This window comes from Anomalospiza imberbis, chromosome 11 (assembly GCF_031753505.1).
Source record: "Anomalospiza imberbis isolate Cuckoo-Finch-1a 21T00152 chromosome 11, ASM3175350v1, whole genome shotgun sequence".
NCBI classification, from domain to species: domain Eukaryota; kingdom Metazoa; phylum Chordata; class Aves; order Passeriformes; family Viduidae; genus Anomalospiza; species Anomalospiza imberbis.
Window position 1 is genome coordinate 18,383,092 of NC_089691.1, and position 25,639 is coordinate 18,408,730.

At 45.6% G+C, this 25,639-nt stretch overlaps 1 protein-coding gene across 4 annotated transcripts in view; it reads left to right on the plus strand.

The window, feature by feature from the left end:
- Positions 1–15,484: 15,484 nt before the first annotated feature.
- The window catches only part of MITF (melanocyte inducing transcription factor), a 100,044-nt gene continuing 89,889 nt past the window's right edge, over positions 15,485–25,639 (plus strand). For 2 of the 4 annotated variants that reach the window (XM_068202238.1, XM_068202239.1), the window contains exon 1: positions 15,487–15,874. In XM_068202238.1, coding sequence (XP_068058339.1) covers positions 15,771–15,874 — 104 coding nt within the window. In that variant the 5' untranslated portion in view covers positions 15,487–15,770. Of the gene's footprint in view, positions 15,875–23,310; positions 23,489–25,639 lie in introns of all 4 variants that reach the window. The other 2 variants (XM_068202240.1, XM_068202237.1) reach the window with 2 other exon arrangements.

Sequence of the window (25,639 nt, forward strand, 5' to 3'; positions counted from 1 at the left end):
ACTGTTTTCCTGCAAAGAATGGAAAATTGAGCAATGTGCTGAAGGCTTGATCCAAAGCATATTGGTTTCGAAGCCCATCCCAAAACTTCAGCTTCAGGGGAATTCAGAGTGTGCTCATCCCAGTAAAGCTTCACTTGGAACAATAGAGAACAAGTTTATTTTTCAACAAACATATAGGAGGTGCCAGACAGATGCACCAATCACCTGAAAATGTGGGTACCACATCTTGAACTGATCTCAGCAACTGGAAATACTGCGGAAATGGTGTTGAACAGCGGCATTTTACCTCAGGGACCTGCAAACATAAATAACCTAAAAATTGTTTGTAGGTCTATATTGTGTCCTTGAAATCTTTTCTCTGGGAGGAGTGGAGGTGCCCAATACCAGCCCCTTGTCAGACTGATGAGCAGATGAAGCATTTTGAGGGTGCTCCCCTGGGCATGGCAGGATGCTCAGACTCTGAAGCTGGGGATGCCCTGGGGCCCTTGGCCCTGCTCCATCTTGCTCAATGCCCAAGAGCAAAGCACAGAGGAGTGTGAGGAGACACCCCAAACAGCCTGGCTGTTGCATCTGTTTTCCAACAAGGCTTGTTCTGCACCCAGCAAGGGCAGCCCAGGGCTGTTTGGCCTATCCAAGAATGTGTGTTTCCAGTAAGCTCCTTTCATGAGAGGAAGGCATGTTCAGGAAACCCAGAGCAGTTTTATTTCCTCATTTCTAGACACACAAACAAAAAAACCCCAGCAAAACCCAAAAATGCTGTCAGAAACTCCCAGCAGGGTAAAAAAATCTGGTGGGTGGAGGACATTGGTGTGGAGGGGGTTTGAGATGGTCCTGTGTGACATGGGCCAAGGAACCCCCAAAGCACCCCAATACCAGGAGAATGCTTGGATGCCCACTACAATATCGTACCACTACCTGAGCCAGAGAGTGCAGTCAACCTTCTGCTGGGGCTTTGGAAAGCAGTGTCCAAAGCTGGGATGAGAATTTCCTAAATTACAGTTAAAGAGCTGCATCATAAATAAGGGGCTATTGTAATAGTAATTTTGAATGCAAAGTTCTGCCTTAACCCTGTACTTTGCAAAGCCCTTTGCAAAGTTGATGGTAAGTAGTTTTACTTCAATCTCAGTCCCACTCATCACATCCCACCCCTGATGTCTGTGCTGGAAGCAGGGCTCTACCTTATCCTCCAAGTGGAAGGTACACAGGCCTCTTAGAGAAAGCCCCAAGTTCATCCTCTATATTTATTTTGGGGACAGGCTAAGGAAGGATCTAAGATCCTGACCTACAGTTACATCAGCTTATTCAGCTTCAGCAGCCAGAGCACGTGGCTATTAGTAATCTAGTGAAAAATGTAACAGCACTTGCTTAAAAATAAACAGCCTACTCAAAAAAGGAAGTTAGAATAAATAATCTGCATGAGAGGTAGCAATAAAAACTTCATGTCTGGAGTCATAACTGACTGTAGAAATAAATGTCTCCAGAGCAGGAGGTATTAAATATTTCTCTCCATACATCTTGCCACTGAGATTTCCCCAACTGGAAGAAAGCAAGTGCTCCCAAGCCTGAGTGCCTGGGAAGGAGACATCACTGTATTTAGAGTCACCTCGGTGCTTCTGCCCACACAACTTCCTTTCTTCAAGTCACGCTGGAGAGAGAAAATATTTCCCTTCCACTTGCTCAACAGAGCATGGTGAGCTCATGAGCAGGAGACTTCAACTTTCAAAGGTTGAACTCGACCGAGGGCTGATTTCCCTCATTATTTATGTTTTCTTCAGCTGCTCCCCTGAACTGAGGCACACTCTGCTAAACTCATATCCACCAGCTTTCACTCCTCCTTGTCTGGAAAAGTTGTTGCAAGTGGCTGTGGTCGGCCTGTGAGTAATCCTCCAGAATTACTGCAATCCTAGATAATCGGGACTTGCCAGATGAGACAGGGACAGCCCAACAGGGGGGTGGGAGAGGTTGCTGCTTACATCTTCTTTTTGCTAGTTTTGAGTAATTTCAGCTCAAAAATGAATTGCTTAAAAACTGCTCTAAAACAGAGTGGTAAAAGCAGACAAACTCCCACCTAGCTTTGTACCACCAGATCCCCAGTCAAAGAGAGGACCCAGATCCCATTTCCAGGGAAGAGACCGATCCAGACCCCAATAAAACCATGGCAATGCTGCCAATCTACTGCAGCTCTGACCTGACAGAGTTCAGAGAGTTGTTCTTAACTACAACATCCCACCCTGTGTTGCAGAGATGATATCCTCCCACACATGTTGATATTGTTCTCCAGAAGGCGTGTGGTTTTTATTGTGCTGGTAGAGTTAGATGAAACTAATGAGTCAATGGTCCCACATTTTTTAACAGATGGTTGAGATACAGCACTTTTGATTTTAGTCAGCTGATGTGCTCCAGTGCCTCTGTGTTTTGGACTGCTTGGGATTACACCTGCAGGGAACAGAGGCTTAAAATGTCTGTGGATGCAGGTTTTGGAGTGATGGTCCTTGCTGCAGGAAGCCTTCCATGGGTTTTAAGACCCTTCAAGGAGAGTGGTGTCCTTGAAAAAGAATAAAATGGTGTCCTGAGAGTGACTGGGACATCCTAATTAGCCCCACACAGAGAGCAAGTTGACTGCCAGTGATGTCAACCAGATTTTATTGCACACCTTCACCCTCTCTCAAGCCATGATGTTCTTATTCATGCTGAGCAGTACCTCTCTGAGGAAGCAGTCACTGGTTACAACAGGACTACTCATGGCAGGCACCAATACTCAACATGAGTAAACAGCTGTACGTGTGTGATGGGATGTACACGGCTCTTCAGAGGCCTCTGGTTTGCAAGTCCAGGAATGCATGCACACTAATGCCAAATTCCAGATTAATGCCCTCAAGGTTGTGTTGGCATATCTGCAGAGCCAAAAAACAAGGTGTTTCAGTGATTTTAGTTGGGAAGGTTTCTTCTCCTCTATTCTGAACTGATTTCCCTCCGGTCGTTTTCTGGGTTCTGTTGACTGAGCTTAGAAGCTAGGAGAAGACATGTGTGTAAAAAATAGACCTCATGGTATCTGAATTCCTGCTTGGAAGTGCCCATACTGGCAGATCAGAGCATGGCAACCAGCTTGAGGACTGCAAAAGTTGTCAAGCACATTGCCATGCTTAATTTTGCCACTTTATGGATGATTCTAAGGAGTGTATTTGTAGCTTCCTGTGTTGACTGTGTAGAAAAGCCATCACAAAAGAGCTGCTTGACATCTTGGCCCCATTATGCAGATTGGTCCTTGCACCTCTACGGCCTCCAGGGCAGAGATGTTGGGCTGCCAAGTATGGCTACTGTCACCTGCAGGCACACCCCAACACCACCGATTTTGGGCTCCTCTGGCACTCAGTCCACAGGTATTTCAATAAATCCCACTCTGAAGCGTTTCAGAGGAGCTGGGAATGGGTGAAAGGAAAAACTTTGTTAAGAGAATGGAAAAATCCCATTGCCTATGCCCTCTCCATAGACTCCTGGAGGTGGGAGGGTGCTTTGAGTGGCATTTGTAGAGGCTGCCAGTCCCACATAATTCACGTAGGAAGTTTCTCACTGTTACAGTCTTCAGGGACATTTCTTCCCCCTTAGTGACCTAATTTTGGTGAATGAGCAACCGTTTGGAAGGACTTTCCTGCCTGACTTTCCAACTGCAGCTCAGAGCCAGGAGGAGCAGGACCCAGGTTCAGAGCCTCCCTGGTGGCACATGGTCCAGCCAACCCAGGATTCTGCCTGGGAGCCCCCTTCCTCTGGTGTCCTGCTGTGTCACAAGGTGACACTCCATGGACAGAATGTTGCTGGAATAAATAGATCCTTAAGATATTAAAGCAGCCTAAAGCAAGCTTCAGATCCCACTGAGAGTAACTGGATGTGGCTCACTGAACTTTCATAGAGCTTTGCCAAAAGAAAGTAACATTTTTTTTGCACAAGGCACATGATTTTCCTTTGAAAATATGTTTACAGAAGAGAGCCCATTGCTTCATCAGTCAGTGAATCCTTGATATTTTCATTTATGTGGTTTCTTATTCAACACGTGTTTGAATCATAAGACTTCTGCCCCTTTATCTGAATTTATCTACTGGGAGCATTTTTAAGAGTGAAATGTCAGGTGCATGCCAGACATGCAACAGTTTTTTCTCTGCTCCCCGACTCAGTTCTCTGGAATTTCCCTCTGCTTCCTTCTCATTTTTCATGTCCTCTTTCTAGCAGAGAAGAGATACAGGCTTTTCTGTGACCAAGGGAATGCAGTGAGGTCCTAGGACCAGCTCCTTGCTTAGCATCTTTAATCCATTGACATCACACCAGGAGATCCTTTTGTCTTCCAGATGAGAGTCTTTGAAGACTCCTCGTATTTTGTTAGCTGGTCTGTTCTGGTTTGGTACTGGAAGGCTCCCTGCAAGCTTTTGATGGGTCTAAAACCTGTCACCAGCTGGTTGTGCTGCTGAAGTGTTTTTCAGGTGGGTTTTTCCTTGGTTTTATTAACATAACAAAGGAAGGGACAACCAAACGAGTCAGGAGCATGGGAAGCTGTAGGTGCACACCCAGACCTGTCAGCAAGCACTCCTCTTGCCCCCTCTCTGGTCTGGATGTCTCTGGTTTCTGATCTCTTGTGCTGCAGCTGCATGGAGATCTGAGGATGTGGGCAAAGCTGGAATGGGAACAGAATGTCATTACTTGTGGTGAATTATTTCTTCATGTTGAGAGTAGGAGAGACTGTAAATATATGCAATGGCACAGCATTAACATACTTCTCTCTTCACAATAATAATGCAATTTTCTAGAAAAATCTCATAGAAATCCAGTACAGAATTTGGATAAGTGAAATAGATATTTGTTTTTCCCACATTTAATTTTTCACTTAAAATATTACACCTAGGTGTCACCAATAGCATGATGCATGGGCAAGAATGATGACAAAGAATAAACATGGGGGTGGTGTGATGCTGAGCAGAGGCAGCTTGATGTTTGGTGGTTTAGGCAAGGCATGTTTAGGACCAAAACACTGTATCTAAAATATATGATCTTGCACATATGCCCCTGTTAGCTGCCCCAGAACGTTCTCCTGGCTGCTGTGTGCACCGACATCACAGGCAAACGTAGCTGCTGGCATTGATGCCTGTGTCACATGCAGTGTATGAGAACAGGGCAACATCTGGCAGTAAGTACTTCAGGCCCCCGATCAGAAAATTGAGTGTAAGAGGAAATGTGGTGGTTCTGTTGCCTCCTGGGTGCTTTAAAAATAAGAAAGACTCAAGAACAAAACTATTTCTTAATGAGGCCTACATGATCTTTCCAGTATTAACACTGCAATGAGCTCAGACAGCATCTCCCCAGAGTGCTGACGCGGGGTTTCAGATGTGTCTGCAGTCAGCAAAGGCATCACCCTGCTGCTGAGGTCCAGGGCAGAGCCCTCTCCATCGCCCAGAGAGCTGAGGGACTCGGTGGCTTCAGCTCAGCCACACAGCAAACCTGGGAAGGGGACACAGCAGACCTGGGAAGGCCAGCACATGGTGACATCCTTTTTCCTTACTTTTGGATGTGCTGAATTTTACTGGTGAAGCCCAAGCTGGGCAAGAATCCTGTTCACTCACCAGCAGTGGAAGAGGAGCTGCAGTGCTAACGGGGCCTGTGACTTCCCATTAATTACAAGGTGCTGTGATTGCACATTTACATTTGCTGCTGATGACAGTGTCTTTCAGAAAAAGGTATAGAGGATTTTACATGACTTTCAGCTGGAACACAGTGTCACCAACACTCACTCTCCCAGGCTGGTGGAGCAGTTCTGATTGCTTGCAACACTTTATTAATAGACTTGCTAACATCAAGGAAAGGTTGATGAACACTTAGGATACAGGAAAGTGCCAGTGACTGCACTGGCAGTCACTGTGCTGCTTGTGCTGCTTCTGCTAATAATGTGTAGAAATTATAAATAATGTATTTTTATTTTCTGTCTGAGACAAGTAAGTGTCACCAATGGGTGGCTTTTTCTTGGCCTTTCACAACAGCATTCAGCAGCCCTGACCTCTCTGATGCTCACACCAAGGCGGGGGCAGGGGATTGAGTGCTTCTTGCTCCATGGTTTGGCAAGAGTCAATTTCTGGTAGCAGAAACCTGAGGGCTTTCACGCCTCAAACAGAAAGAGGCATGAATTTCTTTTCCCAAAGAAACCGTTATTCCAGAGGTGATGATTAGTCTTGGGTGCATTGTTCTGGAGGGGGTTATGAATTATGAGAGTCGGTCTCAACCACGTATTTGATTCTATCTCAGCAAGGTACAACAAGGCTGTCCTCAGCAAGGACATCACAGTGGTTTGAGTAGTGCTTTATGCACTTGCAGTGGATGAGAAATACAGCTGGTTAAAAACCCTTCTTCATGGGGAGGAAGATGATTTTCCATGAAAGACTAGACAGGTACTGAGGTGCCTTGTAATCACCTGGCATGAACAGAATAAAATTTAGCTCTTTATAAGAAGCAGGACTTGAGTTCCTGGGCTTGGACAGCACCTTCTCCAGGCTCTCCACACAGCTTGAGCTCTGATCCTGCTTTGCTTGTAGCCCCCAGTACACCCCTGGATCCAGTAAATCCAGCCACTGTTGGGGGAAATTAGGTGACATAGGCTTTATCAGCTCCAGACACAGCAATCTACTTCAGAAATACAAATACCTCTCCCCTGATAGGGATCAGGTCTAACTGACACAGGAACTCCCACTGGTGTGTATCAGAGCATCTGTGAGCCACAACATGGAGCCTCCTCTTTGCCTTTATTGCAATTTAAAAGATTTCCAGAGGTTCTGACAACAATCAGACTAATTAGCTGGATGCAGACAGGGGTGTGAGGCAACTACTGGGCTCCTTGATCCTCAAGGCTGCTCTGCACTGCTTGGGTGCCACAGGCAACCAGGTCTGTAGCAAGGGCAACCCGGGTGAGCACGGGAAGGTGGATTTCAGGTAACTTTGGCTACTCTAGACTCAACCCTTCCAAGGAGGCTTGACTGGCTGCTGAGCAAGGCCTTTGTGCTGCAAATAACTTCACCTCAAGGCCTGCTGTGCAATGATTTTCCATGGATACCACTAGACAGTTTCTTCCATTCCCCCACAGCGGTACAGAGTGTACTTTTTGCTTCACTTTACCCCAGTAATGGCATTAACTGCTGGGAAAGCAGACACCATGAGCTCCAGGTCTGGCTTTCTGACTGACGAGCTCCTTGGAGAGGAGTCAGCTCACTTCAGCCACATCCATGAAAGCTGCTCTGCCGGATAACTGAGGCCATCTGAAGCAGTTTGAGTACCCAGTTCTCATGCACTACATCACTGGGCAGGGTGTGGAAGGCTAAGCCGTGTGTCTGCTCATGGATTCAAGTCACTGAGCTCTGCACTGCTTGGTCCAGGCTGTGCTATTCTGTGTCAGCTGTCCCCACACAGAAAGGAACATTGGTGCTTGCCAGAGGACTGGGCTGGCACTGACGGGAACGAGTGCTGGATGAACACAGAACTAAGGGAATTGTGGGGGAACAGTTGATGGAGGGATGCAAACAGAGGGGCAAAACCACAAAGGCATTTTACTGGGTAAGCTACCTCGTTTTTTGCTTCTTGTGTGCACATATTTGAAGCAAACATTTAAACTCCTCCCTGGATTTGCACTAAGGGAAGGGACGTCCCTTCTTCATGGCTGAGTGGCCTTTCTTCACAAGCAGGACATGGGCCTGATGGATTCACATTCAGCACATTGGGTTGGGCTAACAGGCCTTTAACTGCCCTTTTCTTAATGAAGCCTTGTTAAAGAAAAAAGAATCCTCTGGAAAATTATCCTTTCCAGGTGGATGAGGCAATGACATGGCCTTACAAAGCCTGTTCAGATCAAATGGCAGCCTGCTGAGACAATAAGGGAAAAAAAAGTATTACAGCCCTGTGGGGATCTGAAGTAGGCACACATCCTGAGCAAAGCATTTTATGATCACTCAAAAAGAGTTTTGGGAAGTTTTTTTTTTTTATATATGGGCAGTTTTGATCTCAGCTATACATAGTTTTGGCCCTTGATGCTGCCAATTACCTCTGTATGATATGGATTTAAAATACTTGCTACACTGTCTTGCTAGCTGAAGGCATCCTTTTTGTACATCCAAGAGTGTGAAAAGTAGCACCAAAAAATTCAGCAAATTGGCCTTTATCCTTCAAATCCTCTGCTTCAAAAACCTCACAAGTCTCAGCAGGCTTTATATACTAAAGACTTTTTTATTTTGCTTTGGATTTGTGATTCTCTCAATGCTTAATTTTTGTGAGAAGACAAACTCTTTAGGTGGTGACATAGAAATGTGGAAATATAGCAGATGAGGGGGGAAAAAAGGGATTCTGACTTCAGGTGGAGAATATTTTAGTATTTATTAGAATAATATTTGATATTCTGATTTCAGGTGAGTGAGTAATTGAAGACATTTGAGGAGGGCTTAGTTTCATGATGTGTGTGAAAAGGCCTGTTGGAAAGCAGAAATATAAAAGTCTCGGTATTTGAACTCCTTGTGACTACTAATATTCATATTTCTAATGTTAAAAAAGTCTTATTCTCTTCAGGTAGTGCTTGTAATGAAATATCTCAAAAGACACATAAAGCACAGGAAGCATTCATGGGATTGTATAGAAACAGAAAGGCTGAGAAAGTTTTCACTGAAAAATCTTTACTTTTTCCATTCAAAACTATTATTAGACAGTGGGAAAGGAAACAAACACCTTCCCTGTAAATTGATGAGATTGTATACTTTAAAAATGGACTGTGATTTTAGTCTCACCTTTTGTAATAGGATTTTTGGGAAGCAAATGTAGACCTGAGTGTTGTTGACATGAAGATGACTCAGTCTCTCAGGAAAGCTGAGGAGAATAAGGCACCAGAGAGCAGGGCTGCTGGGCCAAGTCCCCTGTTCTCAGTGCTCTTTGCTCCTGGTTAAAAGCAGTTTCTTGCATGTCTCTCCAGGTTGTACTGGTTTAAAAACAACAGGGGAAGTTTGGCAGAGGTCTTCAGTTTGCTTTTCACTTTAAAGCAGTCCAGTTAAACCAGTGCCAGTACTTAGGGCAAATGTATTTAAACCAGTTAACTCTCTAATCAGTTTAACTACCACTGATGCTGTACTGAATTACATTAAATCAGCATAAGTGAGAGTTTAACCTGGTTTATCTACGTCTGCTCTGGCCTTTGCACCAGTTTAATTAACTGGATTTGCAATGCTGTGTTGGCCAGATGAGGTTTGGCCTCACAAACTTTATTCCACAGAGGTTTACTGAGTTTCCAGCCCTTGTTGCCAGCTTGTCCATGGCCGTGTCTGAGTGCCAGTCTGTGATACCTGCTGGGCTCCAGCTCTGGCTGCCTCTGCTCCCTTCCCTGCCCACAGAGAGCTCAGCAAGTTGAGCCTGCCCTCCTCGAGAAGCAAGGCCCAAATGATTTCCCACTGGAGGAAAAACGCTCTGGTCCCCAGGAGCAGCTGATGACACGCAGCCTGCTGCCAGCTCTTCTGACCCCGTTCTTGGCCTTGGATTTGTCATTCTCAAGGCAGTAGTTCTCAGAGCTGTTCTAGCTCAGGAGAACCTCAGCTTTCACTCAAAGAAAAGGCCAACTCCCTACTTCTCCCCTTGCAAATGCACAGTCACCACTTCGGAGCTGACTGGGTGTTACTGGCTGGAAGCCCAGTTCAGAGCCTGTCAGATCCTGAACTCCAGGCCAGGGACTGAAGGCAGGAGTCCCCAGACTCTCCTCTCCATCCTGCAAGTCCTGTCCCTGAATACCTCCCCAGACCATGCAGGACTGACCATTTGTCCCTGCAGAGGCAGCTGTGACCCCCCACACACCCTCTGTTTGAACCCAGGAACATCTGTCTCGAGCACCAGGCTCAGTCTCTGGTGTGGAAATCATGAAGGCAATTCTTTTGATGAAGAACCAAAGGGAATGACTTAATCCCAGTCTAGGCTTTTTCTTTTTTCTTTTTTTTTTTTTCCCTAAAGCCAAGTCAGAATGACATTGCTCTTCCAGCTTCTGTTTGTGCCACCACTGCTGTTGCTAACCAATGTCATGAGTTAGCATCTGGAAAGAGGAACATGTGAAAATCAAAACAAGGATATTGAACAAGAGAGATTGTCCAGTTCCCCCCTGAATTCTTCTGTTACCTATCCAAATATGGCAGAGATGAAGAAAGGGAGGACTAGGAATTAGTGAATGATTCATTAGAGTAACATAATTCATTCGGGAGCCCCAGCTGCAGAATTAATCTCCTTCAGTTCTGCTGATAAAACCACCCTGGGACTGACAGGGTTTCAGACTTTGTTCCAAACTGATGACACATTCTTAGAAACTATATTTTAGAATATGAACTCTCCTTATTTCTCCTGCCGTCTTCGTGTAACAAGGGGGCCCATTTTCAATCTGAGAACTCCAAACTTTTTTCTAAGAGAAGCAAATGCAAACTTTGGCATCTTGTGTGGGGCAGGCTGTGGAGAGCAAGGCTGTTCTGCTGAGACATGGGGTAGCTGGCCTGTTGTTCTCCCTCATAAAACAATTTTTGGATTCCTTCTCAAAACATCTGGTTCTTTCTGGCTGTCTAGCAAAGCCCTGCATGAAAACTGACAAAGCTTGGAAAAATGATCTCGCTGTATGTGGCTGCTGGTTTTCACATATGTCAGAGATATGTCATGTGCTGCTCTTGAGACAATCAGGCTAAATGATAATTCTTTGCAAAACTGTACCTGGTATATGCACAGCAAAGCAGCAGTTAAATGTCCATGAGTTTCATCCCTCTCAGGCATTTTCCACCCTAAATGGAAGCAGGATTTCCTGTCTGTTACACTTCTGAGGTCCTGTCTATAGAGAGCTGAGAGGAGATTGGTTTCTTTTCCTTAGTGGGGAAAAGGAAACACTTGGTTTGAAAGGAGAAAGGGTGAAAACTGCACCTTATTGGAGAAAAAGCTTAAACAGCATTCAGGGTGGGCAGAAACTGTGATTAAATAAAAGTGTGTGGGTATCACTGGGAGGTGGAGGGAGCTGAAGTCCAAAAGAGGGAAAATACACCTTGCCTGGGCAAAGAGATGGGATGGCAGCTGGGGAAGGAAAGAGATGGGTGACAGGCTGGGGGTCCCCAGTGTGGCTGGAGAAAAAGGAACAAGAAATGAGAGTTTGGAGATGGGAGATTTTAACTGGCATTATATGTGCTTGGTGGAGCAAAGAAATGGGACAGGGATGTTCCTGTGAGACTACAGAATCTCTCCATGGCTACTGAAGGCTCTCACTTAAATGCCCCCTTTCTTTAATACTCAATACTGAAAGCTTTTACCAAGTCTTCTGCCTTGTAGGGAGATAAAGAATGATAACAAAGTGTTGTCTTTTAGTCTGCAGGGGTAAATTGCATTCTCTTCATGAATTTCACAGTGTACAATGCAGAGTATGAATGTAAAAGTCTGGGAACTTTCTTCAAAATTAAATCACATGTCTGTTTATTTTTTATTTTGAATAGCAGCATTGACTGCTTCCTATCCTCTTCACATGAATGCACAAATAGTTGGTGCGGGGGAATTCTTGCAAACTGGGAACTCTGCTGAGTTGTGTGTCAATTTTTTTGCCTACTTATAGAGATATCAATCTATGTTGTTGCTCCCTGCTGTCAACTAGAGATCCCCAGACTGTGACTGGAGTAACATTACTGATGGAAGAATCATTTTAAACGGTACTTGTAGGCTAGAAGAAGAAGAAAAATACAAATTATTAGAATTATAAGTGAGTATATTACAAATAAGGGAAATGCAAAGGGTAATGGGGGGGAAAAGTAGCAGCTCTGTTCAATGTGCTTGCTGCACATTAAATTTTGTACCCCATGGTATCTGAAAAGCATTGCTGAAATCACAGGAAATACTGGTTCAGAATGAGGAAGAGCTGTCAATCCCGATAAACCTTTCTCAGGAGCTGCACAACCAGAGTCCTTCAGTCTCCTGAACCTTCGTGCTGCTTTCTCACTCTTGATGGGAACCCACTCTGAAAAGGCGGATTTGCCTAATAAGCTGAACACATTTTAATGGCTTTAGCAAAATCAGACCCATCATTTGAAAAATAACTGAACAATGCTAACCCAGTGTCTGCATGGCACTGAGGAGCCCAGATACAACTGCTCATGGCTTTTGAGGGGGTTGTGTTAATTTGGGTGAAAAATGAGACAGAAGTGTCACATAAACACTGAGACTGCCTTTATTGCTGGGTTAATTTCCAGCTCTGGAAAGGACTTAGCAAGGACTTGCTTTCAAACTGAGCACTCCCTGTGAGCCCTAAATCTGAATACAAGGCAATCCCTTATGAAACCTGACTTTACTTCCTAGAGAGTGTTTGGGACTTGCTTCTAGGCCATTGTCCTTTTTGGAGTTACAATTCTACAGAAATTCTTCCTGGTAAGGGTCTTAGTAGGGTTATGCCCATGATGTGAACGCTAGATTGAAATTCGCGTTCTGCCACTGATTTGATGTTTGACAAATGACCCTTCCATGTTTGGTTTTACACTCTGCCAAACTGGATAATTGTTCATGCTCACCTCCCTAAAGCAGTCTGACATTCATAACTGGAACTCAATCAAGAGAGCTGTACAGAATTCCAGCTCTAGAGAGTAACTATAGAAATCGGAACCTTGCAGCAACACAATAGTCACTTCATCTTAAATTTTACCTGATATGTATTTTGGGGTTAATTTAATTTTCTTTATAGCAATGTAATTGCAATATTGGCAAAATAAAATTAATTTTTAAGCACCGTTTTTGTTTTGGGGCATGCTTACGAATTAATATCCTGCTTAGGCACAGTGGAAGTATTGTTCTTTCACCCTGAAAGATGAACTCTAAAATGATATTATAAACACAGATGACATCTATTATGAATAGAACACTTTGTATGACTCAGCAAAGCAGTGTCAAGGTCCCAGCTAGCCCAGGTGCAATGAGAAATTGCCTCGATCTGAACGCCAGATAAAACTTTGCATTGCACAGAGGTTGCAAGACAGAAACAAAAGATCCATGGTCTGATGAGAAGTAAAGAAGATTCCTTTCTCCCTGGGTGCTGCACACAGCTCCTTCTGAAGCTGTGGTAACTCAAGTGAAGCAGCATTGCCTGGGATATGTATTTGCATAAGAGATCTTTGCTCTTTAGAACTAGTGCTATAATTAAAACAGAGCTGAAGGCTCATAAGCTGTACATTTTGAACAGCAGAAGAGAATATCTCATTTTTACACCTGGAAAAATAGAAGCAAAATCATTGCAAAGAGATGAGTCCTGCTGTTTACTGCCTTCATCAAATCATGGAGTGATTCCTCACTTGTGAAAATACAGCTCCTCAGCAACACCCCCTAACCCACAGAGGCTCAGGCTGTAAATGTAGCCTAGCAGTGGGTTTATTCTAAATTGTTTTTAATTGTTTGTTGGTTGCCTTTTTTTTTATCCTCAAAGCACTGTTAGCAAGCCTACTCCTTTATCGAGCCATCCCAGCCATCTGCCAATGTGGGCTCAAAAGAACATTCTTCAGGGCATTATCCAATTTGTTGTATCTGATTCATTAAAGTAATTACATTTGCTATTAAGTCATTGCTTGGAGTTTGGCAGCTGCATAATAATCTGAGACTTAAATTTCTGAAGCAGGCTAGAATTCCTGGGTTTATTTTATCAAATCCTCACATTGCCTGAAATGAGCAGGAGTCCTGGCTGCCCAGGTGTGAGCAGTCCCTGGTGCAGCACTGAGCAGCTTTGGCAGTTGTGATGGAGGAAAAGAATGTATGGAAAAGACACTTTTTCTGGTTTATCTGGTGTGCTGGAGTCACTGGTGTTCCACTGGCACAAAACGAGTGGTGTGATTTTGGCTGTGCCACGATGGCACCACAATTATTAGGCATCAGTTATCAACAGCATCCTCAAATGTCCCAGGCCTTTGAGTTGTGCTATGACTTCATTAAGTGAGGCCAAAGCTCAGGGAAAATGCTGTGAATGAAATTCCCTATGGAATTTCTGTACTGAGGGGGGGCCCCTGCCATCCTAATGTCACAGTAGGTAAGGGGACAGGACACAGCTGGGGAAGGTTTCTTGCCCTCTGTGTTGTAAAGGGAGATTAGAGATGTCCTGAGTCAGTCAGTGCTGATAGAAAGCCCCTCGTGAGCACAGGGACAGAGCCCCATTCCTGAAATCCATCTTCCTGCAGCACCAACCCCCAAACTGAAGAAAACAACGAAGGCCAAACAGGATCATTTAACAAGTTCTGAATGGAACCCTCTACCTCCAGGGTCTTTGAACCCCAGGAAGGACCAACACCATCACTCACAGGGGCTGAGCAGGCACAGGACATCTCTGATCCCTGACACCATCCAAATGCTCCCATGCTGAGACCTCCTTGCCACCCTCCCACCCAGCCCTCCTCCCTTGGTGCTCCCTGGGACTGGCACCTGTGTGGGTACAAAGGTGGGTGGCAGAGGCTCTTCCCACCTCCATGTTCTGAGGTTATCTGCTCTTAGTGTCCCAAACGTGCCAGGAGCCAAACTGGAAGATGAGATGGCATTAAAACATTTCTGCTGGAAGTAACTGAAGCCCAGCTGGCTTTGAATGTTCCATTTTACTGAACCTTTTTTTTTTTCCATGTTTATGAGCTTTGGACTCTTGAAAAAAGCAGATAAAGTTCAAAGGAAGCCACTTAGAGCTGTCAGTTCTGGGAACTTAATTGGAGAAGTGCAAAGTCCTGGGATTGCTTTTGTACCCGTCAAAGTAAGTTACAATAAATGTCCCACGCTCTGTCACTGCTTGATCTCTGCTGTGGGCATTCAAACCCATCACACCCTCCCCTCTAACTGAACTCCTGGCAGGGCTGATTCCTGGGTCTGCAGCAGTGCAGGAATGTTGTCTGCAGCTTGTTCCCAAGGGGAGGTGAAGAGCCCTTTGTGCTGGTCTTTTCCAGTACCTGAAGGAAGCCTACAAAAAGACAGAGAGGGACTTCTTCCAAGAGCCTGTAGCGACAGGAGTCAAACAGAGAGAGCAGGTTTAGATGGGATAGGAGGAAGAACTGTTCCCTGTGAGGGTGGGGAGGCACTGGCACAGACAAGCCGTGGCTGCCACGTCCCAGAAGTGCCCAAAGCCAGGCTGGACGCGGCTTGGAGCACCCTGGGACAGTGGAAGTGTCCCTGCCGTGGCAGGGGGTGAACGAGATGGGCTTTAGGGTCCCCTCCAACCCAAACCATCCCACCATTCTGTGCTTTTAGGGACACCCGCAGCGCTTTGCGGAGGGCGAAGCCCAGGCCGCCGCTGCTGCTGGGGGGGTGTGGGGGGGGGGCGCTGCGGGCAGCGTGACGTCACGCGCGGCACCTGTGCCGTCAGAGCAGCGTGACGTCAGAGCGGGGGCGGGGCGGCGCAGGGAGGGGGCGGCAGGTGGCGCGCACGGCCGGGCCGGGAATGGGAATGGGAATGGGAACGGGCTGGGAATGGGGCGGGATGGACGGGGCGGCCCCGCGCTCGGGCTGACAGCGGCGGCCCGGCGCGGCCCTGCCCTCCCGGCGCGGCGCGGCGCGGCGCGGCGGGACTTGTAGTGCGCGGCGGGCGGAGGCGGCCGGGCCGGCCCCGGGGCGGACTACAAGTCCCAGGCGGGGCGGGCGGCGCTGTGTGTGAGCCGAGCCAGCGGCGCGGAGCGGGGCGGGCGGGCGGCGCGGCGGGGCTCGCTCGGCGCCGCAGCCGTAACCTCCCGTCTCTCCCTCTCGCAGCGGCCGCGGCGACGATGCAGGCGGAGTCGGGGATCGTGCCGGACTTCGAGGTGGGCGAGGAGTTCCACGAGGAGCCCAAGACGTACTACGAGCTGAAGAGCCAGCCCCTCAAGAGCAGGTGGGGGCGCGGGGCGCGGGTCCCCGCCGTGCGCGGGCGCGGAGCATCCCCGCGGCCGCCGCTGCGCAGCGGGCCGGCCGCCGAGCGCTCCGTGCCATAATAGCGGCGTTGTTGGCGGAGGGCGGGCCGGGCCCGCGTTATGTAAAGGGCATTGTTGGCCGTGCGGACCCGGCTGTCAGCCGGGGCAGCTCGGCTGGGAGCGGGGGCGAGGCCGGGGCCGCGCCTGCCCCGGTGAGCGCCGCGGCCGAGACCCCGTCCGAGCGCGGAGCTGCGGAGGGTCTGGTAGCCGCAAGGTCTTGTGGCGCCTAAGGTTGTTCGTGATTGTTTGGCTTTTGGTTGAGGTTTTTATTTTGTGTGTGTGTGTGTGGGGTTTATTTTGGGATTTTTTTTTTGCGCCCGAGAGTGTGTTTGGTAGTTGCTTAGGGAGTGAAAACTTTTGCTAGGTAGGTCACTTTCTTCCTAGAGTGGTTCTTCCCTGAAATAGACTCTGTTTGCTTATCTGGAGCGGCTGCATCGCGTAGATACGCTCTGTAAAGGAAAATAAGGCGGTCTGTGTTTGTTTCCCTCCCTTGTGGGCTGTTAGCGATCCGTTGTCCGTCCTACTGCTGGAAACAGAAAGTCAGTGCTCTCCCGCGCCTTGAGCATCCACCTTGTCAGCTATGGCACGTTTTTCCCTCTGTTTTTTCATTCAGAAAACCCTCCATTTCACCTCAACACGCTCCTTAGCAGCACTCTGCTGGATATAAGGTCATTGCTGCAAGTGTACCGTGCCTTTCATCAGGTCTGTTGTTAGCCTGACTCTATATTTACTTTTTAGTTTTGAATACTGCTCTTCATACGTCTGTGTATAGTGGAAAAATAAATAAGAATGTAAATGTTAAAAAAAAAAAGGTGCTAGAATGAGTTTGGATTGTACAGCCTGTGAGACAAACTTCAAAGTAAATAAATGACTTTTTGATAATTTTCTGAATCTTTCAGAAATACTGATGGTTTGTAGTAAGTGGTGTTAAAAATTCTGTTGCTGTCACAAGGGCTTACGGATGTGGGGCCAGCTCCTGTGGCCTGTCTTCATGGCAGCCCTGCCTCATGTTATACCCCTGCTCTTGCTCAGAAGTGGTGCAGGTAGTGGTGGTGATGTACAGCCTAACAGGCCATCCAGCCAAACCGAAGTTGCCAGAACTCCTTTGCTCCCTAAGGTTCTGCAGGGAAATTGCCATTACCCAGGTAATTATCTGAGAGCCAGGCTAATGTGCAGAGCAGATGGAGTTCACCAGCACTGATGGGCTCCAGCTGTGATGGAGGCAGCTGAGAGACACACAGGGCTTTGGGTTTAGTGCTTGCGTTGCCAGTGGAGTGCAGCAGTCATGACTGCTGTGCTGTGGCCCAATAGCCCTGTTTGTACCAGCTGTGTGATCTAACTGGTGTGCAGGAGTTGTCCCTTTGTGGCTGTCCTCTCTGTAGTCAGCAGTTTGTCTGTGCTTTCCTGGTGTGAGCATGGATAGCAGGTCTGCACTGGAGCTTAGGTGGCAGGTCTGCATTTGACATTGCACAGATGCTGCAACTGCTTTTAATTCCTGTGGCTTGATGCTTTGGGACCCAAATGCAGCCTTGCATTGTGCACCTCTCTCAGGGAGAAGTGAATAAACTCTCTAATGAAGCACTGGAGTATTTTACTGTCTTCTAAATGTTGTCACTTCAAACCTCCCTGGAGTGAATTTCCCCAGTTCATCCTTACCTGATATTCCTGCAGAGACAGCACTGCCCACCCTTTGGGTTTAAAGGGGTCTGTCATCCTGACATCCTGGTGGTGCCTCAAACCAATATCTGCCCTGATGTTTCCAGGACAGCTTTTTGGAGCAGTGACCAGCTCATACCAGTCTGCCTCGTGTCCCTCCACATGTAGCCATGTGTGTGAGAAGAGGCAGCCCCGAGGGTGGAATAACAATCCATGGTTTTTCTGGCAGATAGTGAACTGACATGTTAACCTCAGTGTGGAGCCTGCCCAGCTCACGTACAGCTCGTACCTCGAGGGACAGTCTCAGCTGTCTTCCTGGTATTGTGGGAGATGAAGATGCAGAGGAGTCAGGGGCCCTGCCAGGTCCATATAAACCTGTCCCTGGAGCCAGGCTGATAAAACTTGACGATAACAGGAGGCAGAAGTTGCTCCCAAACCTGTTTGTTTCATGATCATATCTCAGAGGACTTCTGTAGTCCTTCAGCTTTGCTCAGGCCTGGAACCAGTCTGACTGATGATTATCGAGGGTATCAGCATCATTCTGCTGCTTTCTCTCGTGAATGTAAATCAGGAGTAATTGCATAGCAGTGAGTGGAGTAGCAGCAGGTCAGCGTGGTGTAGTTGTGGGACTGTGGCCATGGGAATTGCCTTCTTACCCTCTCCACAGCCTGGCTCTGGAAGGGTGCCTGGGGAGCAGGCAAACCAGAGCTGATGTGAGGAGCTGAGTAAACCGCAGTCTGCTCTTTTCCCTGGTGAGAAGTGCTGATTTCCTAGCAACATTCAGGGCTTTCTCTGATCTTTCTAACCATAAGAGTTGAGAAGCATCCTTGGCTTACTCATAGCAGCTGAAATTGTGAGTACAGAGAAAATTTCATCCTGCTGAGAAATAGGTAAGAATGTCAGTGCTCTGAAACAAGAAGAAACAGTTTTGTTGACCAGTTCAACTCAGCCCTGCTGATACTGGTGTCCTTCTCTCAGTGAAACTCTCCTATTTGCTTCCTCCCAGATTGCTTGTTTTCCAATATGTGACATCCAGTTAAAGATTTCTCCTCTCCAGTATGCCTTCACAGTTATTCCATCCCTGTTTCATAATTCAGGTCTGCAATCCAAAGCCGCAAGGGGTCCAATAATAAAAGCTTTTTGCAGTAAATACTGTACTAACTTAGGCCAAGCCACAATTGAATGCTAGAGGCCAAGTTAAAATGTAAACCCAGCAAAAGCTTTAATCACAGGGGGTGGAGAGGATGCATGAGGCTGAGACAGATCAGTCAAACCCATACTTCCCAAACCCTCCCGACTCATGAGAAGTTGGATCCTTGGGCAAAGTAATACCTACATTCATGAGATCTCTGGAATTTGCCATGGCTGAATGTCTTTGAAAACTGAGATGATGTTTCAGTTGCTTTGGTTTCTCCAGAGTCACTTTTCTCTGTGGGAGGAAAATGGGCTTTCAAACTACCCAGTAAGACAATGAGGTTTTTTTTTTCCCCCTCATATTCATATTTTATTCCTCTCCTGCCATATTCACAAAGTATAATAGTCTTAATCTACAAGTACATACACTTAAATATGTATGTGTTTATGTAATGAACAAGCAAATAAGGTTTGTTTCCTGTTACAAGCAGTGTACAATGGAATCGATGGAGTTTTATTACCAAAAGTAAACACAGGTCCTGACGTGTCTGCACGCAGTCAGCAGGGCACTGGAGGATTGAGTTACTCTCGAATGTGGACACTTTAAATCATTTGGCAATGTTTTGGATGTCAAACTGGTATCTGGAGGTGAAGGCTGTGCAGCCTGCCATTGCACAGGGCACTCTGAACCAACCCAGGTGTGGCAAATGCAGTAAAGTTTTCTATATTAAATTGATTTTCTCCGTATTTTTTGTTGTCTGCAATGTGTTTCCATTTGGTTGGTCTGTGTGCCATTGCAAGCTCCAGCAAATTATTGTCAGCTGTTGTAATTTACTGCCATGCTTTTAATAAAATCTGCAGATAAATTACTGCTATTTGTGCCCTTTTCTGTTGCCTGTGTTTTTCAGACTGTTTAAAAAGCACCTGAATGATGCAGTTACTGAAGTATTTTTAGTGGAAGAAAACATTAGGAAATGCATTTAATTTGCATGATAGTTACTTAGGAGGCTTATTTTTGTTTTATGAGCAATAACATTGGGATGTAGAGTTTGTCATTATTAAAGCAGTGATGCCTTTATAAAATTCTCTTCATTCCTGCTGTCCAAAAACCTTTTCCTTTGTGCAAACCTTCAATATTTTACTTGTATCAGCTGGTGCCTCATCTCTCTCCAGTTAGGACCCTCTGTAAAGCATTCCTTTTTGGTTTTTTCCTCTTATCTGCTCAACGCTGAAGTTTTGATTTAGTTAAAGCTTCCCTTTTAATGCACAATGATTGTTGAGGAAATATTAATTTTGCCAAATAGACACACATTTTTAAAATGTATGCTTACTCTGGAGCCAAAGAGGACTCTTCTAAAGTGCCCTAGTGCCTTAGCCTGCAGATGATCAAATTTAATTTTGTAAATGAACTTTGCAGCGTGATTGAATTTGAACTTGATTACATTAGGCTTAACATTGAGTTTGTGCCTTATTGGAGGTAGTCTTTTCATATTACTGCTATTTATGGATCTTGTTCGAGTGTTTTATATTCTGGTTGGGTTCTGCAATGCAGTTTGTTCAAGCTACTGCTTATATCTGTTCCAGTTGTGCAAGAAGTGGAAAATATCCTTTATTTAGAACAGGTCACATGTTCTTGCATCCAGGAACCGTGTCTCAGTGTGATTAAAAAAAAATCAAAATGTATCTTGGAGGAACAGATTTAAAAAGTTCCTGAAATATTTTTCCGTCTGTTACAGAGGAACATTACATATTTTAAACTAAAAGGTAATAATAGCTGAGCTGGAAGTGCTACGTAGGCCAGCACTGCCTGAAATCAGTGGTAGAAGTCTGAACCGACGTCAGTGGGAGTAGAGCTAAGCCAGAAGTATGTCTCTGAAATCTCTCTGGTAACATTTTTGTGACTGAGTCAATAATTCCATGTTTATTCTGCACCTCAAATTCGCTGCACTGGGAAGGAAACCCTCACCACATCTTTTTGTACTTTTTTATTTTTGAAAACAGTCTTAAAAGGAAAGGCTGCTGTTGGAGTGTCTGTTGTATAAACACGTGGAGACAATAAGTGGTATTTCCGTATATTTCTTTACGCGGGCAGCCGATGCTGCTCCCTGTCTGTAGCACAGCATTTGCCATGGTGAGAGATCCTGGGTGACCTTTTCTCTCCTGCAAAACTCTCACTCTGCTATTTGCAGTAGGCCTTTGCTATTTAGCAAGGAAACAGAAATAGCCCATGAAATTCAGTTCAGCATTTGCTTTGATACGAACTATTGAGCGTCACCTTTTTGCTTCCCTGGCCTGCTTTCCTCGGGAGGGTTTTGTGTGGCTGCCAAGCTGATCAGAGAGGGCACAGATATTTTGAGGCTGAGCTGGCTGCACTGACTGTGCATCTTTTAGCAAGCACATGTGTTTGCTTTTTATTTATCAAGCTGCTGGCTGCATTAGTTGTGTACAAGTACATATGCATTCTGCTTGAAATAAATCCATACTTTTCTGGGGAGCAGGAAACTTCCCTAGCTGGCTGCTGTTGGTTTGCAGATTCCAGGTGATAATTTGAATCAATATATTCTGTCTCTTAAAAGGCTGAAAATAAGCCTGTGCAACCCTGCTGATGGAGAGCTGGGCTGCCCCTGGTAGTGCTCATTTCCCCACTTAGAGTGGAGGTCATTTCACAAGCTTCTGGTATAGAATTTGTGGGGCTGCTGTGAATCCATCCACTGTCATTAACAAGTAATTGCAGAGCCTCTTGTGCACTGTGTATGTTTTTATTTGGCACTTAGGGCAATGTATCAGAGGTCCTTCCCAGCACGGTGGTAGGCAGCATGACAAATTCCTCCTGTACGGTCTGGTCAGGATCTAGGAGAAAACTGGAAGTGAGAGCAGAAGAGATTTGCAGATGTACTATTTTACAAGCAAATTCAGCCACTTGAACATGTTCTCTGATTAAAAGTTGATTGGGAAAAAATCAGTACAGCTGCTTAAAAATGAGGGTACAGGAGAAACCTGTTCTGACACTTAATGATGCTGTCCTGTTCTGCGTTTGGTTTTAAAAGCAGCATGCTTGAAGACTTACAAAATGAAACAGAAGGAATAATTTTCTGTTTACTTTTCTGCTAAAAAAAATTGAAATTGTGTGTTGGCTGTTAATTGTCTTCTGTGAACAATCTGCTGTTTCAGTGTTGGGAACAAAATGAGAGTCCAACTTCCATTAAGCTGGTCAGGCTCTTAGCCATTATTGTCTGTCTCGTTCTATTTTGGATTCAAAAAGTTTTTGAAATACACAGGCTGTAACGTTTTTGCTTGGAAAAATTAACTGTCTTTTAATATAATTTTTGCTGGAACAAAGACAACATGATTAAGCAGCCTGGCATGGTAGATTTTGCTGGACAGTTAACTGTTGCATCACTATCATATTATACAAGAACTGTGATGATTTATTTTTTATAATCTCTAGTTAAACAGTAACAGCACAACTAATGGCTTGTGTGTAGTTTTACACTTCATTTCATACTGGAGAGAAAAAAAAACAGCACAGGAAAATGAATTTTATTGCATATTCACAATATAACTATGCCACTACTTTATCTGCAACAGCTGTGAAAAACCTGATGCTGCTTTGAGTGTCAAGATTGAAATATTCAGGTTCACTGGAGCCAAAGTCTTGGAAGAGGTTATCCTTGTTCTCCAGTCCATCTGGGGCAGAAGTTAAGTGCAGTTTTCTGTGTTAGGCACCCCAAGGCTCTGCTTGCTGTGGGTGGGCACTAACAGTGTGGGGTGCCTTTTGAAAGGCTCTTTTTCAGTCTCTTTGCCCAGAAATTCAGCTTGTGACTTGCATAGGCCTTAGTCACTGTTGCCTGTGGGCTTTACCTGAGAACAGGTGTTTGAGAGGTCACAGAAGTGTCCAGGTGAAACAGGATAGTGTGGGTGTCGCTGGTACAGGCACAAAAATGGTGACAATTACTAAGGAGGGCTTGCACTACAACTCTCAGCTAATACTTCAACACTAGTATGTGTTGGATGGAGCCCTTGGATGGAGCTCGTTTTTTCTGGTAACATCCCTGCTGCAAGGCCTGCTGTAATGTTTGTGTTAGCAGCTTTCTGCCAAGCATGCAAGCCAGGGGCTGGTGGTTTTTAGCTTTTTTTCTTTTCAGCGGTAAGTGATTATGTAGAAACACTCTCTGTAGGCTCCCCCCACCCTGACCTGCTGCTCGCAGCTGCTGCATGGACTGGACTGGCAGGTTGAAGGGCAAAATTGTGTTGCTGTGATGTATAATTACTTCTTCCAGCATGAGCCAACAGAGCAGCTTGCTGTGATGATTGTTACGTGTACTGCTATGTAAAACAGAATGCAAGTGTAATGTGGGGTTCGGGCTAGTATTTTAATGTTGTAATTAGCAGCCTCTAACCGTAAACAAGTTTTTTTTTAAATCAGTTCCCATGAAGATTATTCCTTTACAATACAGGCGGACATACATTTGCAGATGTGGGGTTTATGAATTCTGTGTTCCATGCAGAAATGAGCATCAAGAACAAACAAGTGCCTTTTTTTCAGACCCTTTTTCTCTTAATCTAGAGCACCTCAGGTGCAGTGTCAGGTGGCTGGAGCCCAGTCCTGCAGTTGGTATTTCATAGGGGTATTACAGCTCAGGGAAACAGTTGCATTGGGGACGATGCTGCAGCTGCCACCTCTGGGAAGACTTGGATTCATCCTCCTCAACTGCTCCCCAAAAAACACTGATCTAGATTCACAGGTAGGTTGCACCTTCCTTTGTGCTGCTCTTCTGGCACCAAATGGGTGTAAACCCACCTGAACCTGCTGTTTGGGCTGGTGTGGCTGGGGAGAGCTTGTTGGGGATCTGCTCTTCTCAGACCACCCTGTGAGGCTGCTTCTGAAGAGAGCACTGAAAAGTTGGAAGGATGTCTGTGTCTGTTTAAACCTACAAAAACAATGTTTGTGTGCAAGGATTATGTGCCTGGTTTGGCCTACTGTTACATTAAAGAATTTATTTGGGGTGAATTCTGAGAAGATCTGGGTGAATATTGGTATTTTGGGTTCCTGGAAAGATGTTGATAATCTCTGAGATATTTAGGTGCTGGAATCTTGCCAGTTTTAATGTGTTAAAAGCAGCATGATGATAACATAATATATTGTTAAAGCTTGCCTGTAACCCAAATGCTGAGATGTTGTCTCTTTTCTTTGCAAATATGTGACCACACAAACTGCTGGAGGAATGGGGGAAACAAGTTGGACAGGGGAATAGGAGTCTGGAGGTGGGAGAAAAGAAACAAGAAGTGGGAACAACCAGAATGTCCCAAGTGAAGGATGCTTAGTAGGATGGAGACTGGAGCAATCAATGAGTGTTACTAATCTTACTGCCAGCTGTCCTGTTGTAACATATAAACACATAAAACAGGAACTGCTGTGATCCTTCCTGGAAGAGAAGCAGCCAGCTAGAAAACTTGGGCTGGAGGTGCTGTTTCAGGGTGAGAAGATGGGAGCAGACTTAGGAAGCTGTCAGATGGTGAGAAATTGGGAATATGGGCAAGGGGAACATGTGGTTCTGGGCCTTCAAACTGGGAGGTCGGAATAATGCCATAGAAGTGGAAAAGGATCTGAGTGGGAGAGCCTAGCTGAGCATGTTTTGTGCACATGTACTATTTCCTTTCAGGATTCTTTGGGTTTTTATCTAAATAAAGGAGAGAGCTTGTATAAAGTATGACTTTGGAAATGCTTTTTCTGGATGTGTCGCTGCATGGTAATATGCAGCTGTAAAGCCAAATTAGGCATACAAACCCTTCCTGTAATGTTTGTGAATCTCGCTCTGGATAAAAGTTGCAACCTGAGAGAGTGAAATCAGAACGGTATTGACATGTGTACACATGCAGGAGGGAATGATCTTAGAGAAAAGTAAAGGGAAAAAAAATTAGGGGCTGTTCATTGGAAGCTGGAAGGATTTCAGGGGCCTTTGCGTCTCTTGCCCTGTGTCCCCTGGATGCCATTAACTACTGTGTTTGGGTTTCTGCTCAGTCTAGCGAGCTTTATTTTATTTGTAGCAAATATTTACGACTCTGCCCAAGCTCAGCCAGCTAAATGCACATTCCAGCTGTTAGTCTGTCTAGTGAAGCCACAGGCACGGTTCACAAGAGTTGCTGGGATCATTTATTTATTTATTGCTGTTGTATCACGAAGGTTGCTATCAGATAAATAATTATTCCACCCTTGGAGAAGGTACATTGTAAATCTGCTAAGCTGCTCCTTTGTTTGTTAGGCTTGTGCATAATGAGTTTGGAATTTAAGATTAGTGGTGTGCTGTGCAAAGTGCTCATTTTGTGACCTCATCTCGGCTGGGCTCGCCTGCCCCTCCACCTGTCACATCCTGTTGGACACTTGGGGCTATGTTCATTAGGGGAGCTTTGGGTTAGCCTTGCGTCATCCCATTTTTATGTGTTCTGCTGCCTAGTGGAATTAAAAAAAAAACCCATGAGGTGGGTGTCTGGGTGTTAAAGAACTCGGGGTTGCTTCAAAGTGAATGCTGGCCTGGAGTTGGGGAATGCCTGGGTTGTCCAGGGCAGGCTGTGAGAGGCTGCTGAGCAGAGTTGGGTGTCAGGTCCAGGGGAGCTGTTGCTAAACCCTCCTCGCAGTGATGTGCCCAGGGCAGATGTGCTGTGACAGAAATGAGGAAGAGCAGGTAGTATGACATCCCCCTGTCCCAGCTTTGTCCACTCAGCACATAGAAGTTTGGAGTTCCAGTCCTGACTGTGACTCAAGACAGAGGATTTAAAGTGCCCACTGTCCTTGGGAGTGCCCAAACCAATAAACCATGGGCTTTATGAGGTGTCTTTTTTTTGCAGAAGCTACTCCATTTTGCCTTGTATATTGTTGTTTGAACCTGGTAGGGGCA